Raw genomic sequence first — 16,584 nt, 5'->3', positions numbered from 1 at the left:
TATAAAATATAGGAAGAAAACACTTTTATTTTCTTCCTCTAGCTCATGTTGAAGTTGGTGAAAGATTTGCAATTTTTGCACAGAGTATCTCCCTTTCCTTTTGAAAACATATTAGGAAGAGTGGTCAAGTTGTGAAGTTGAATGGAAAATCTGTCCATCATGGCGTGTTTGACCCACATAGCCTAGGGTAAAGAACATGACTTTGACCCTGTCTCTTCCTCCTAGCTTTCTGCAAACTGAAAGTGATAAGGAAAATGTCAAGTGTAAGTTTCAAGAGAGCCAAAAGTCTAGCTGGCCAGCTGGGCCTACAGTCAGCTGTCTTGTGAAGTACAGCCCAGCTATTTGGTACTGTCTCTTAGTGTGTCTGTCTCATCTGTTAGTTCCTGTTAACATCACCAAGTTCATTTAGATTAAAGTTCACCATCCTTCATTTCATTTGAAATGTTAAATTTCTTACTTTCCCAACTCACTTTGAAAATGAATCTTCCTCTCCAGGATAGCTTTGATTAGATTTGTTTACTTGATTTCTTGTTTTGTTAATAACAATTTAATTCATCTTTAAACTGATACCTTTACAATATTTTGTCAAAAAAAAAAAAATTCTTTATTATGATTCTTGTGAGTTATTTACCAGGAATGCTTGCAACTCAGGTAACCTCTTAATTTAAGGGTGACTTTATACTTTTGACGAGTTGTCTATTGGAGATGCTTTTTTCCCCCAGCTTTGACTTTCTCAGCGAATTCTTTCTGATTTGTCATGTAATGGTTTTTAAGTTCAGAGTTGACATTGTATATCTGACATCTCTTTTAATTCTATTTTCTATCCATATCTGCTCATCCTTACGTAACTTACCTTTTACTGTCAATGCAGTGTATGGTTTAAAAACATCATTTGCTTCTCCTGCAAACTTTACCTCTGTTGGGATCGCTTGGTGTGTCTGAACATTTATGTTTTGACTGTTGGAAAAAAGGTCATTATAGGTTTTATCGTGTACTTTTGCTTACTCTACCTCCTTGACTCCTTATATAGGGTCAAACAAGATAAGAGAATGAAAGTGAACTCCTGATTGTTTTAGAACTCGAGACTTCTTGTTGTCTGAAATGCTTTGGTGTTAAACTGCACATTAATTTTGACACAAATTTGGAGTTTTTGTGGAGATTTACAGAAGTCTGATAGTGTGTTGCTATAACTGGGCAAAGGCTTGGCTGATTGCATGAAACGCAGACCTTTAATGCAGGTTAAACAAGCATGATTCTTTGAGACTGGCTCTTCAGAATGAATCCTGCCTTTCTTCAGGTGTGTTTTTGTATAATCTCTAATATTATTGTTCTGTCAGCTTAGCAAAAAGTAACTTTAGATGGTGATAGATTTTTTTCCCGCTGAAGTAGAACCTAAGCTTTGTAAAAATCCATGGTTTTGTTTAAGAAAAGCAACCCTTTCCGTGCTTCTGAAATGTCTGTTTGTGGAGTAAAAGCAGGAGAAGTTCCTTCGAATGATTTGTTACAGACTGGATTTTGGATTTTCTGTAGCCAGCCAGATACTGACAGTGACCTGGTGAAAACTTGAGAGACTTGCTTTGAAATGCAAAATGCATTTAAATTCTCTGTTCTTTCTGTAGAGAAAATAATAAAGTGTCAGTTGTTCTGTTTTTATCTTACATGTTGACTCCTTAGAAGGCGCTGCTTTGAGAGCATGGTAGCTGTCAAGAATCAATAGTCAGTCAGTGGATTTCATGTTCAAGAAAGCCGTCTCGAAGACCTCACGCCAGATTGATAGAAGAGTTTTCAAATCTCGCATCCCTACTTCCACACATTGTGTGGCTGACACAGGCATGCTGATGGAGATGACTCTGGCTCTCCTCCAAAGCTTAAGCATTAATTAATGCACTTGGGGACTCATGAAACACTTTTCATAATGATAGGCAATTGCTTTAAATCATTTGTATTACAAATGATTTACAACAGCCTCAGATTTTAATAAGCCTTGGCACTAATTGATGAATTTTAGCTTGCTGTTTCTATGTTTCCAGGCTGGTAATCCAGGGAAGTTAATTTCCAGCTTAGCTTCAGTTGAAGAACTCCCACGATTTAGTATGTGCACTGGTACCTTATTGATAGCTTCAGTTACCACATCTTTGGAGGCAGATGACTAAAATTATAAGGCTAAATAAGACTCAAGTCTCATGTTGCAGAACTAGATTCTTTATCGTTTACAGCAGACTAGGAGGAAAGTAGCTAGAATGGTGCAGTGCTTGAGTGCTTAGTGACCACATTTGGGGATTACTTCAATTTTGTGTACTGTTTTGGGATGAATGCTCATTTCCTCAGAATTTATTAATGTTCTGGTATAATGTAAACGCTGGACTGTTTTGCAAGGTTGGTTTTAGCAGATCGTAGTTGGCATCTTACAGGATTCAGCTGTGCAAAGAGATGTGTGACTCAGGTGAAGTTCCTCTTGTGTTTTAACTTTTCCAGACTCAACAAAACAGAGTAAATTTTGCTGTTTTAGCAAGGAGTTCTGATGTCTGAATTCTAAGGTGTATTTCAGTAGTACTTACGAGAGCTAAGCCCAAGAAATGGTTTATCTCATACTTGTACCTGAATTTAGTGTTATCCTCTCCAAAGCCCAACATACCAAAATGCGAGAGCAGGACATGAATTTCAGTATATAAAGCAGTGAAGTTACTTGGAAATGAGCATGCAGTGTCATGAAACTGTCACTGACAATTACTGAGTTCTTAACCTCCAGTGTAATTTTGGAATTGCAATTGACGTACTCCAAAAGCAAATTTAAGCTATATGATTTATGGTGCTGTAGCCCTGAAGGTCCAATATGTAATGTGCCTCTCAGATATCTCCCATTCCTGTTGCTACTAGATAATACAAAGGCTGAGAAGAATGTTTTGGCCCAGAGGAAGATTAAATCTTTGAATTTCAACATACTGTGTGGCTGACAGATTACTGGCCAGCACTGTAGTCTCCTTCAAATCCTGAATGGTTACTTGAAGAACTTGAGGCTCATAACCAGGCAATATGAGGTGCTCTCTAGTAGTCACGCCTTTTCTTTCAGAGAACACCAAGCATTACTCATTTCTTCCTATATGTACCAGCTGATGAATAAGTAGCTTTCTTGTTTGGACCTCTGTGGACTTGTTAAATGTCATGATACTGTTTCTCTTTTGTCCATGAAGTTCCCTCAGTCATTAGGCGTAGGTCAAGATTTGAATGTGTATCCAACTTGCATTGATTTCTGTAAACATGGATAATTTCTGGAAACGGGTATTTCACTGCAGTGTGGGAGGGTGCCACCACTACCTAATGCTACTGGTAAGAACTATTACTTAATAGAGATGTCAAGTGCTCTGTATAATAAGGATGTCATTTAAGAGGAACGTAGGACAGTTACTGTTGTCTACGTAGAAGAGGGCTATTAGAGTTCATGTTCTTTTCACAGATTGGTTAATAGAAGGAAAAGTTTGCTTTTTTCTATGCAGTAGTTTGTTGTTGGTCCATCATGCTCTTCTTTCTGCCTCTGCCTGAACCCAAACCCCCTCACAGCCTGACAGAAATGTTCGCTTACGCAGCTAGCCCTGCTTCAGTTTGTACTACATCCTTCTCCAGTGTTCGGCTGCGACATCAGAAGTCGATGTCCATGTCAGCCTCTGTGCACACGAAGATGATGTTGCCTCCAATAGACAATGGCGCAGATAACTTCAGGCCTATGTAAGAACCTGAAATCATTGTGAAACTAACTTATACCCACTGCTTCTTAACTTTGTGCTGTGGAATTTTAGTCCTAGAGTGTTCTAGTATATATTGCCCACAAGATGTGTGTTTCCTTATTTTTAGTCTTGTTTACATTTGTCTTGTGGTGTGTCAGGCTGTCTGTGACATAATCCTGCAATAATAAATGTTAATTATTTTAGTGTTAGGCGTATTGGACATTCCCTATTGTCAAAGTTTGTGGGAGAATGTAATCTGTACTCAGAAGGACTTCACTGCTTGGAGCCGTTCACTTGTAGAGAATTTCCTATAGGACTTTTTAAAGTAATTGAGGTTTTTTGAAGATGTACAGGATATGAAGGGAGCGATACTGAAGTTATCTATTGCTTCTTTTTCCTGGAAGGGAACTTTACTCATCTATTCTTTTATCAGTCTTCTCAGTGAAACACTGAATGCCTGGTTTATCTGGTCTTCTCCAGGATACGTGTGTTGCGTTTTTCTGCCTATGTGGGTTTCTGTTTCAGCAGCCTTTTAATCCTAACTTACGAATTTTGATTCCATACAGTGCTGTAATAGTGCTGATATTTCCAACCCTGGCCTATGATAGAAGTGTCTGCTTATGCTTTACCGTAGAACGTAGTGTGTTGTGTTTCCTGCAGAAGCCATCCTGCTCCCGTAAAGAAGTCCTAGCGTGTTTTTTTTGTTTTCTGCTCTAGCACTATTCCCGATCAAAGAACGCCTGTCGCTTCAACTCACAGCATAAGCAGTGCAACCACACCTGACCGTATTCGTTTCCCCAGAGGAACGGCCAGTCGGAGCACCTTCCACGGCCAGCTCCGTGAGCGACGTACCGCTACCTACAACGGGCCCCCGGCCTCCCCCAGCCTGTCCCACGAGGCAACACCGCTCTCTCAGACTCGAACCAGGGGTTCCACTAACCTGTTCAGCAAACTAACTTCAAAACTCACAAGAAGGTACGTCTTTTGAAACGGTGATGCTATACGGGAACGCTTTCTTATTGTCAGAGAGTAGAAACATGTAGTAGTTAATTGCGTAGGAGGCATTGTCTGCAGTTGCTGGTCAATAATTTAACTATGTCTGCAACTTAGAAATACACCTGATGATGAGTTATTTTTTCATAGTTCAGAAAGCCATTTGTTTTTAGCAATTGAATCAACTGGGAATAAAAACAGATGCAGCTCGATCTGTGCTGATTATTCTGGGCTCACTGGTTTTCATGTCTGCAGCACCAGTGCTGCAGAGCTGAAACACTGCAGCTCAGTTCAAAAGCTGCCCACTGTGCATGATCTGTCAGTAGAAGGCATAAGCTAGAATATCAGTCCATATTTATATGTATTTAATGCAGTGTTAGGAACTCAGGGTGTTTCTCTCAGTCTCTTTGGCTGTTTCCACACAGGCAAGTGGAAGGGTAGAGGCAGAAGTGAACAGTTGATTTTGGCAGCAGTGCTGGCACAGGTCATCCTGAAGTAATGGCAGCACTGTGGTTTCTGTCTAGGCAGTAGTTTGGTCAGGCCTAAAAGATTGACTCCTGTTTCAGCACTTAGCTCATGCAGATTCCAGTGTTGGTATGAAGATGTGCTGGTGTAGCCAAAGCCTGGCTTAAGCAGGCACTTGTTCCTGTACTGTTTTTGTTCTAATTGGACTCCTACTTTCAAACATGTGTAGGATTGAAATTAGCTCCCACAAATGATAGAACTGGAGTAGGAGGGGAGAAAATATCATGTGGGTTTTTTTTAAGCACATAAAACCAATGGGTTAGTGTATTACCTACTTCAGACCACTCAGGTACACACAGCTTGTGTTTGCAGAAGTGAGAATTTCTTTACTTTTGTTTGAAGCTAATCTCAGTGCTTTTGTACCCTCCACATCTCATGAAACTTTGTAGAGTACATCATTCTAATCTTGGCACACTTGCTTTTATTTTAGGCCTGTGACAATGGCATCGAACCATTTCCTTGCTGTATGTTCTGGGGCTGTACGTGCCCTCTCCCCAGTTATCTTCTTCATAGTCTCCTATGCAAAGCATTGTTAAGCCAAAGTCCAGTTTTTCACAGCTTGCTGATTTCAATTTAGGAATGAATTTCCTCTTTTGAAAAAAAAAAAGAAAATTGTGGAAAAATGTTCCAAAAGGCAAGAAGGCTGTCTGTTCAAACGTTTTACCCTGCACTCTCAGCTAATGTTTCTTTGGGAGACTGTGTGCTGTGGGAAGTGTCTTTTATTTTTCTTCTTAGAGATGAAAGTTGAACTTGGTTTTTACTTTTTGAATACAAAGTTTTCTGCTTTTTGTCAAGTGAGGTCTTAAATCAGACTTCGTTCTGCACTTTGGTGTGTTATACTCTAAATTTTCCATTCTGACATTCCAAACGTGGACACTCAAACTGCAAACATGCAAAGCTTTTTACTCGTGCTGCTGGACAATGTACTATTTTTCATTCACTGTGACGCTCCCTTGTTCAGACAGCAGTTCAACTTCTATCATTATCTCCCAATTTTTCAGCTTGTGCAGTTTGCTTTAAGAAGTTCTTCCCCAAGTACTTTACGCAATGGTTGAAATTCCATCTGCACTTGATTAAATAACAAAAGTTTTAACACAATGGCTGTGCTACAGATGGGTTGTTACACATGCACTTGGTGGACCTCTTGCAGTTGGTGCTCTGTTATGCTAGGTACAAACTACAAGGAAGTAGATGGTGCCATCAAAGAACACGTTTCTTCTCTTTAAATAGAAGTAAATACCTTGAAGTGTGCTATTTCATTCTTGTTTCTTCTGTAGGAGATCAGAATCTTTTTGATAATTAGCTGCTTATGTCCTGGTCCAGGCATTAGTTACAGATTTTTGTCACTATTAGCCAAGTAATTGAGGCAGTTTTTAGCACAATATGGGTGATAGTGTTATGAAGGAAGGATGAAAGCTAACTCTGAGGGTACTCAAGGTCTACTAATAGTTGGAGTTAAAGTTTTTGCTTTCTATTTAAACTCCTTTTAAATAAAAACATCTTTTTTACGTGACCTTGCATGTTTTTGGTTTTCAAGTGTTTTGAAACTAATGTATATGCTCATAACTGGTGTAGTAACTCAGTAACTGCTGGCAGTGTATTTCCCAGAAACAAATCCGTTTGGAAATATTAATGTTTTATAAAAACAAAAGTTCTCTAGACCTTAAGTCATGTGCCTAGTCTCAGAATGTACTGAAGTGTAATTTCATTGTGCATTTAAATGAGGTCTGTTGCATGTTTCACTCTAAATGGATTTTTTTCAATTTACTTTGTACAAAACTTTGTTAATTATTATTTTGGCTTAATTTCTTTTAGAAACATGTCATTCAGGTTTATCAAAAGGTAGGATTTATTTATATTTAAAAAAGTGGCTCCTGCAATTAACAACAGATTTGGCTTTTCTAGCCTTGGTTTTCTGAAAACTAAACTTTCTGCTGAGAACTAAATACTGTCTTTCTTGAGAGGAAAGCATAAATCAGTGCATTAACTCATGATGATATCTAAGAGTCTGCAGCACATGAATAACAAGATGCTAAGCATGCCTTGTGAATCCTTCTTTCTTTGATAGAGTTGGTAGCACCACAAAGTAATTCTGTTCTATGTACTAATACACTTAGCATGCTTATGTTTGAAAAATGAGGTGTTTGATAACAGTGATAAAAGTTTCAAAATGTAAGGTTACAAGCAAATAAAGGTAAGTGGTGGTAAATTGACATTCTCTGCTCTGTGGTATTTAAATTAAGATGTCATTGTGATGTGTTGTCAGTAGCTGATACTGAATGTGGCTGTGCCTCTAGCAGCTTGTTTTGTGTGGAAGATTGAAAGAAGGTGAAATGTTTGCATTTTGGTTTTAAAATGGGATGCCTTCGCTGAAGTGAATTGCAGCTGAGCTGCAAACAGAGCACTTGAGTTACAAATAAGCCATAACATCTACGTGAATTTTTTAACTAAAGGAAAAGCTAAAAAGCGTTACTCACATTTCAAGTCCAAAAGACTGAATTTAGGCTTACAATTTGGGAATCCTGTATGTATTTTAAATCCATTATGAGTTGCTAAAGTTGGTAATAAAGTTTTGATCCACTTACAGATTTTTCCAGTAGAATCTTGTAATATTCACTGTTATACTTAGGAGTTCCTTAAAGAATGTTTCTTCCTTTCCCAACTGTTGACTGGAAATGTCATCTGTTTTAACTTTCAAACTACGAGGCTGTGCATGTTTCTGCAGTTTGAAATTAGACCATTTCAAGGAAGTGCTTAGAACAGGGAGACCTCAGCTACATTAACAGCTACTTAAGTTTGGGCTTATTCTGTATGTCATCTAAACGAGTAAATTCCATTCCACTTTAATAATTATCAGGGCACTTCTGAACATGACTGTGTTTAGAACTGATGCTGATTGGATTGGCTAACATTGTCACCACTTTCTTGAGAAGAGGAACATGCACAGACTGGTAGCTATGGAAAGGAACCGTCCAGCATGGTATACAGATGAGACTAAGCAGAGGCAATAGTTCTCACTCACCATGCGTAACGAGCTTTGGAGCACATACCACTTTATAAAAGGAGCTTTTGTCTCTGTAGTCACATTCATTCTTAAACAAAGGATTGTGATCTGTGTAACCTCCACAACTGAATGCATGTAAGCGTGGTATTCAGTTGCTCAGAACTAAAATGAAAAGTGCCAGTGGAAGTTCAGATTGAAGCTAGAAGGCCAGCCATCATCTTTGAGACTTTAAAAAAGTAACTTTAATTATTCTTTTTAAAGTACCTTTGACTGCTGGCCAGGAATTATAGGCAGTAGTAGAAGTAACTGCTGCAAATTTCACTGAAATATGTCTTTTGAGTAAGAGATCTGCAGTCTTACACCACCTACTCAGGACCACACTGTGCATTTTAAATTCCGTTGTACATGTGCATCGTATTCCTCAGCACCTGATGCTGTGTGTAGGTACAGAATTAAATTCAAAATGTTGTATTCTTGGCAGTTTCTTCTCGCTTCATACACTGTGAGTTTAGGTAAAACTCACTTTCTTTGGTACTGGAAGAACTACTATAACCATATAGTACTGCAATGTTACCTCTGAGGAGTCCTAGAATAGGTTGGGTATTGTGCCTGGTACATGGACCTACTTATATATGTGTGTGTATATATCTTACACCATGCACTCTGTTTGCAAATCTGCATAGCATGGAAAACTAACTTCTTTTCTGACAGCAGAAATCTCGTTCTATACTCTGGATTTGAATACAGCATCTGCTCTTCAGTTCCACAAATTGCTGTTGTTTTAGTCTTGCCCTCTTTGCTGTTTTTCAATATCTTTTAGACAATTTTCTGTTGAGCTGAATTTTAAACCAAGAGCGTACAAAGATGTAAAGAACAGAAAGTGGTGTAACTCAGGACAGATAGATGGAAACAGCCTTACTTTAGAAATCAGTTCACAGACTGCATAGCAGGAAAGAAAAGATTGTGTGTAGGCATTGCCTGACAAATGAGAGCCCAAATTTTTTATACATTTGTTCCATTCTAAAGACCAAGGATCATCTTGGACCATAAAATTAACTTCTGTAAAAATACAAGCAAAAGCATCAGATTGAAAACACGAACCACCAATTTGTGGTTCCCACAGAAGTGGTGTTTGTGTTAGCATTGAGGAGGCCTAAGGGCTGCATCTGAACTGTGGAGCTACTAAAACAATACTGGCAGTACCGTAAGTTAATGTTCCCAATGCGTGAGTGCTGTGCTGTAGAACTCAACTTCCTTTCACGAAGGAAAGGGCATCTGGAGAGATTGGCACAGCTGTCCCTGCCTTGGCTTGGTGTTTCATATTTGAGAGCATTAAGTCACTGAGTACAATTCCTGGTGCTGAATGGATGGATGCTGGAGCACAGGAAAACTTAATAACGTGAGGATTTCCAAATAGGTTTCAAAGAAGTAGAGTTTGTCATTTCAAGGCGGTGTGTATTTTGTTATTTTTGATTCTCAAATAGCATTTTAGAACCTGAACAGTTCAGCCTAGAAAGGCTGGAGAACATAGGTAGACAGGGATTTTTCCTCAGGCTTTTCTGGACAGGTTCCATTAACAGTAAGACTGTTCACTGTTGGGAATGCAGGTTAGCTTAAAGTTAAAACTTAAAAATGGAAGCAAAATTTGTCTCGAGATGCTTGCAGCTTTTAATGAGGTTTTACTTTCTAGGAACACAGCAGTCTGTTTTAAAGCTCAGATAGTCCTCAGTTGAGCAGTGTCTTCACACTCGTTTGCTTTCCTCAGTAAAACAAGCCTGTCACAGATCTCACATATCTGGAAGGACTGGCTTTGTTCTGCTGCTATAAAGGTTCTCTCCCTTGCAGCATCCTCCCATTTCAGTCTTAGAACATTGTTGTAAAGGTTGAGTTTGTGAATGTTATCTACCTTCTGTAATACTCACCGTAGTAGAGTAGTAGCACTTGATCTTAATCTGCCTGGAAGTTCATCAGTGCTATTGATGTCTTAAACATCATGTGAGTTTCAGAAATGTGACATAAGTGTGGGCTGCAGTCAGTCTACTAAAGCATGTTGGAAGGGCTGTCTGTAGCCTTTGGGTCAGCTGCCCTCCTGTCTGACTGAACAAGTGGAAAATTCTCCCCTTAAGAAGGTTGAATGCTAATATTTGAATATAGACAAAAATAGCTACAAATAAAATGCACTTTGAAGTGCTGGAATTGGTTGAGGACTTGCCAGTTGCTCTCATAATCTTCATCGTCATCTTTGTTACAGCTTTTTATTAGTCCATTAGTCTCCTACCAGAGATCCCATCTTACCATGTGCTGTGCAGGACCTTGTTGTATAGGGTTCTTGCTGGATGTTCTTGTGATGAACATTGTGATGAGTGATACCGTGTTTTCTTACCTGTACTTATATTGCAGCATTGATTTTGAGTTCCACATCCTCCACGTGCTGCACAAGGAGTACTACCATTTTGCTCCTTGTGGTACTCTTGTAGCATTCCGTTGTGACAAGTCTGCACGGAGCAAGGGTTGTCTCTTTCCACTGATCTCAAAGACCTGTTCCCTCACCACAACCCTCAGAAGGAAATAAAAGGAGCAAATTAAGCCTATATATAACATATATAAATATAACATGCGTTTAAAAAAACCCCAAACTTTTTGTCATGCGTTCTTAACCACACACATCGCCCAACAGAGGTGTTTTAATATACGTACTTACAAAGATGGCTCTCCTCTGAGCAGAATGAATGCTGAGATGTGGAGCCATGGGACTGCAGTAATGGGAAGAGCAAAGGAGGATGACTTTCCTCTTAATTCTGCCCAATGCTGGGATATCAGCAGTCAGCAACGTAGCTTTAAACAGTGCAAAAGGATAGAAAGCTTAACTTCCTTTGATATAGAAGATGTGAAAGTGTGAGAATTAATAGGAGATCTTGGATTTACCTCTAAACTTTGGTTAAAATGTACACGTATGTTGATCTTTTGCTTTAGGTGGCTTGGTGTTGTTTAAATATCCAGTTCTTCAGATTGGGTATGTGTGCAGACCAAGTCTGGACTAGTTCATAAGCAGTATGTTTTTTCACATACACACTTTTATTCCCAAATCACTTAAAACAAGCAAACAAACAAAAAGCTTAAAACAATGAGAACTTATTTATTAAAAGATAATTTCAATATATTTTGTTATTTTAATTTGACAGTTCCCACTTTGGACATTCAACTTTAATGAATTCTACAACGTAAATATATAAGCATACCATGCCAAAAATAGCTAAGGGTCTTTTAAAAGCTGTAGTTAATAGACTTGGGTAAGATGTTATGTTCTGAACTTGGTCTAATCTAGAAAGTTCATTACATCTTTGTTGCTTTGTATTTTAACTCGACTTTGCTATGATTGCAGTGTCTTTTAGCAACTACTCAGATATTGTATATTGTAGTGTAAGATTTGTCTTCTCTTTCCCACTTCCTTTTGCTTCTGCATTCTTTTCAATGAGGCTCCCGACTGAATATGAGAGGAACGGGAGATTTGAGGGCTCAAGGTGAGGGTAAAATTTTTGTTTGAAATGTTATTTAGGTGAGTTTGAACCTTTCTTCCCTTGATTATGTGGCACAGTGGCTTGAGGCAGCAGCTTTTGTTTTGTTTAAGGCTTTGAAACTAAACAAAGAAGTGTTTTTGTCTGCAGAACAGCTACTAAAGCACTGACTGGCTTGTTTCTAAACTTCCATCTTTCCTGTTGCCTTCTCCCTCGTGTGTTTTTTTTGCGTTTTAGTATTTATGATTTGCTGTTGTCTCGTAGATCTGTAGGTAAGTGGTGTCCAGTGAGACTGCACGTGTGGGATAACCACTGAAGGATGTTAAGTTGTGCTTTTGTCTCCAAAATCGCAAATATTTTCCATATTAAACTCTTCCTCAAATCCTCATGTTAAAAGTACTAGAAATCATTGGCTTTGTATTTGTTCTGCCAACCATTTTCAAGTAGAAAAGGCTTTCTAAAATCGGCACTGAATAAGAGTTGGTGTTACTCCCCCTATCCTTTTTGCCAGCTCCTGCAGCTTCATTAAATTAAAACCTTACAGTTAAAACATACATCAGCAGTCAAAGAGTACGTAGCATCTGAAAAATCATGCAGCTGGATTTGACAGCATAATCCTTTTATTCTTGCAGTTACCGGGAGTCTTTAGAATAGAATATAAAATTACGAGACAGGTTATCTTTGCAATAGGTTTTTTGTGACCTTGCCATTGCTTTTTATGTAACTTTTTCATAATTGCCTGCTTAATGGTCGGAGAAGGAAGAAAGCGTTGTGTAAGCAGAAATTCACTGCCAAATATCTGAGAGAAGAGCTTAATTTAATTGTAAACTGAACTTTGAAGTTCAACGTGAAACCTAAACTGCGTGGTTTAGGGTTAGCAAGGTTATGTGTTTTCAGAACATATTAAAGCATCGTGGCCAGTATATTAAAGTCTCTTGCCCTGGGGACAAGTAATTTGAAGATATGACTGACAGCATGCAGTCTTTCCAAAAGAAAATCTGTCCCATTTTTTTCCTTAAAGGTTTAAATGTAGCTCCTTATGCTTTAGCTCTGACTGCTGATTTTAATGGAAGTAGAGGTATCGTTATGAACTAGAAATTTCTGGATCATTTTTTACTGTCCTGTATAACCTTATTTCTCCTTAGCAAGGGAAAAGCTTTAAAGAAACAAACAAAAGAACAACCTTGCAGACTTGGGAAATGGGAAGTACCAAGGCATATTTTTTGCTGTCTTTTAGAACTGTGGCAGTAATAGGAACCCTCTTGCCCTGGTTGCTTATTAACCATATCAGTACTTCCAGCTCTCCTTCCTGCATTTTGGCCTCCAGGATACGAGTAGGACATTCTAGCTGCAAAAGATTTCACCGCATTACTTGATTGGTATTAACCAAATTACTGACCAGCTTAAAGACAGAACATTTCCTCCCTGTTGAAAGTAGCCCCAGTATCCTACAATACGGTGGTTCTTTTGTGCACAACTCGTAGAGTGAAACCTGTCCAGCCCAGAACTGGGTGGCAGGTGGCCCAAGAGTAGGGCTTGGAGCAACACTTGACTTAAAACTGAATCACAGCTGATGTGTGTGGTTTTTCCTCAGTGAGGTAACTTCTCTCACGTTCCCAACTCCAGTGACCTCCAGTTGTTTCTCCTATCAAGCCTTACCTTTGTTTCAGCCCCGAACGCTGACGCTTTATCTTTACTGTGTGTCTGTATGGCAGTGAGGGAGATGGGGTGCTGCCCGTTGCCAGGGCCCCTAGACATTGCTCTTGTAGTGTGTGTTGCCCGTGAGTTTGCTTTGCTAACACCTGTCCCTTGGGAAGTGTCTGGCCCCGCTGACTGATGAATTGCTCTCTTTCAGCCGTAATGTAGCCGTGGATCAGAAGGATGAGAACAAGGAAGCCAAGCCTCGCTCGCTGCGTTTTACATGGAGCATGAAAACCACCAGCTCCATGGATCCCAATGACATGATGAGGGAGATCCGGAAGGTCCTGGATGCCAATAATTGTGACTATGAACAAAGAGAGCGTTTCTTGCTTTTCTGTGTCCATGGAGATGGGCACGCGGAGAACCTCGTGCAGTGGGAAATGGAGGTGTGTAAACTGCCAAGACTGTCCCTGAACGGAGTTCGCTTTAAGCGGATATCGGGAACATCCATAGCTTTTAAAAACATTGCTTCCAAAATTGCCAATGAGTTAAAGCTGTAACAAGAAAAAAAATAGTTAAGTTGTAAATTAGTTAGCAATTTCAAGTGTTTGGAGAATTCCGATGGAAATGTATAGAATAACATTTAGGCAATAACTTCTGCATCCTTCTGAATAGTGATATTAAAGAAAACAAAGCTGCTGAGCTGGGAGGGAGAGTTGGACTTTTTTATAAGTGCACTACAGCATTAAAGTTGCCTACTATGTAAAATATTACCCCTTCTGCTTTATTTCCATTGCTCCTAAGTCTTTGACAACAAATTGAAACACAGAATATATTCATTTAAATATGCCTCCCGTTTGTGTGGACGTGTGAATGTACAGTATGTGTGTATAATATATAAAGTATTATATGTAAACAATTCATTTACCACATGGAGCTGTACCAGTACCTCGTTTTGGGCTAATTTTGGTGCTAAAAATTGAAATGGCCAAGGAGGAAACACTTGAGTTAAATATTTAAAAGAACTGAAGAGATAACCAGTAAACGCAGGTTTACAATTCACTGCTGTGTTAAGGAACAAAAGGGTGTGAAGGGTTTGGATTTACGGTTGTGAACATTATTAGTCCTGTTTTCTAAGTAGAGCTCATGAAATTATTAAAAATTCACTTTTACCCAGTAAGTCTTGCATTATGTTTTGCCCACCTATTTATTATTTAAGTCCGAATCAGATTTTAATAATGTAGTTGATTTGTGCATTAAAATTTGGGTAAATGCTTCCATTCTTCTGCTGAGCTACTAAAACTGTATCTTTATCCTTCTGGCTTACGAGTTTTGATTGCAGCTATAAGAGTACTTTTCCGTTGCTCCACAGTCCCTCTGCAGAACAGTGCTGTGTGCTGAGTGCTGACCTGTGGCTTCTTTCAGAGTTCTCCACCTTACACTAGGCCAGCCTGATAACAGCACAAAAGGACTCTCAAATTGCAGCCACGTTCTGATGCACATCACCATACATGAGTCTGTGCTGCTCCGAAGTATTGCTGCGGGCACGGCAGTGCTTTCCTTTGCTTTCTGAGCGCTCACAGTATTGAAACTCAAAAGTGTGAGTCAAATTTGGCTGCTGATGTCCCCTGTTGTAACATCCAGCTTGCTTAACTACAGCCATAGGCGGTGGCAGCTAAATCTTTCCTTGCAGCTCTCTTCCAGCATGCTCCCGCTTGGCTCTGGGCACCTTGCTGCTGGCTTTATGCCGGCTGTGTCTCTAGATCCTGCTGAGGAAGGAGTCCGCTCTTCTCTTGTGCCGTGCGGTGTGGAACCTGCCCTGATGGACGCTGATGGCCAGCTAGTTTCTGTAGGACACCGAGCTGCCGTCGGATGGTCCCCGCTTCTTAAACCACTGCTGTGGTGAGCTGGATTTGGGCTGGCAGACCGGAACCAGGAGCTTTCTTCAAGCGTTGCTTCCTGCTGAATACTCAGTTCATTTCATGGAGGACTTCTGTAGATAAAACGCTGCGTTATCTCCCTGACTTTTTGTATGAATGTTTTATGGTTATATTTCGGTGAAGCACTTAAGCATGTACTTCACGCGTGCTTTAAACTGGAGCCTAAATTGGCATTGCAATTTGCAGTGAGCTAATAGCTATTCATAGTGCGCAGTTCGGGTCTGACACGAGGTGAAACTCCGTGGTGTTTTGCAAGTTAGTTCTTGTGACCCGCGGTCTGTGAAGGCAGCAGACTTCCCCTCAATTTCTTCCCCTGAGCATCGATATTGACTCTGCTAGTTTTAAAGGATGATGGTAGTTGTTCAATGTAGTAAATATTCCTGGATTTGCATTTTATTCTCTGTATATTCTGTGTCATGCCATGGCTTTGGGACTCCCGGCGTTCGCTCAGAGTTCAGTTGGCTTTCAGTGCTCTGCCCGTGCTGCTCAGTATGGTTTTTCCCTCAAGAAGTCCACTTTGTAATAGCAATAAAACCTTTCAGGGCAGTCATTGTACCTTCTCAGGTGAGCAGTCACCTTCTCCTTTCACTTCCCACACTTCCAGCACTCCTCCAAATGTACTATTTTTTTTCTCCACCTGGCAGTGCACTTTGTTGTCTGAACTGAAACGGTGTTCTGATAAATGATGTAAATCTGTATTCGATGGAAGTTCCAAAAGGTTTCATATTAAATGTTTTCTGAAAGACTCTGTTCCTACTTCACCTCTTAAGTACCTCATTCTTTCTATAGAGTGCACCCTTTGGATATTTAACGCTTGTGTTTAAGTACGGAGGTGTTTTCGGAGGGTTCTGTCTGAGTTCATCTGTCTTCGAGGTATTTGGAAAAGAAAAGTGTGATGATCATGAACAGATTTTCAACAGCCTGCTTCCCGAATGCCCTGCTGGATGACCAAGCTGCAAGAACATACCCTTGTTTCCTTACCATCCTGCGTGCCTTCTGTGCAGGCCTCCAGCAGCTGCCTGCAAAGGAAACTTCTTCCTTCAGATCTGCAGCCGGACACCAACCTCTGCCTTTCGTTTCTTGGTCTGCTTTGAGGTCCGTCGGTGCTGCTCCTGATCCAGCTTCGCAGATCGGCATTGCAATCAATCAGGTGATGGTGAGCATCTCAGCATCCTGAGCTGTGTGTGGCAGCCAGGCGGTGTTCTGTCATCGTGTGGCTGGATCCTGGGACGTGTGGTCTGAGT

General features: G+C 39.9%; 1 protein-coding gene across 9 annotated transcripts in view; it reads left to right on the top strand.

Annotated features, from left to right (window-relative positions):
• MARK3 (microtubule affinity regulating kinase 3) overlaps window positions 1-16,096 on the top strand; it is a 59,232-nt gene extending 43,136 nt beyond the window's left edge. The window contains exons 15-18 of one of the 9 annotated variants that reach the window (XM_072339232.1): window positions 3,622-3,723; window positions 4,440-4,697; window positions 11,721-11,765; window positions 13,615-16,096. In XM_072339232.1, the coding sequence (XP_072195333.1) occupies window positions 3,622-3,723; window positions 4,440-4,697; window positions 11,721-11,765; window positions 13,615-13,960 (751 nt within the window). In that variant the 3' untranslated portion in view covers window positions 13,961-16,096. Of the gene's footprint in view, window positions 1-3,558; window positions 3,724-4,439; window positions 4,698-7,055; window positions 7,083-11,720; window positions 11,766-13,614 lie in introns of all 9 variants that reach the window. The other 8 variants (XM_072339233.1, XM_072339229.1, XM_072339230.1 and 5 more) reach the window with 8 other exon arrangements.
• The last annotated feature ends 488 nt before the right edge of the window (window positions 16,097-16,584 follow it).

This window comes from Excalfactoria chinensis, chromosome 5 (genome assembly GCF_039878825.1).
Source record: "Excalfactoria chinensis isolate bCotChi1 chromosome 5, bCotChi1.hap2, whole genome shotgun sequence".
In the NCBI taxonomy this organism is placed as follows: Eukaryota; Metazoa; Chordata; class Aves; order Galliformes; family Phasianidae; genus Excalfactoria; species Excalfactoria chinensis.
Note: the sequence above shows the minus strand (reverse complement) of the source record. Positions and strands in the feature narration are given on the sequence as shown.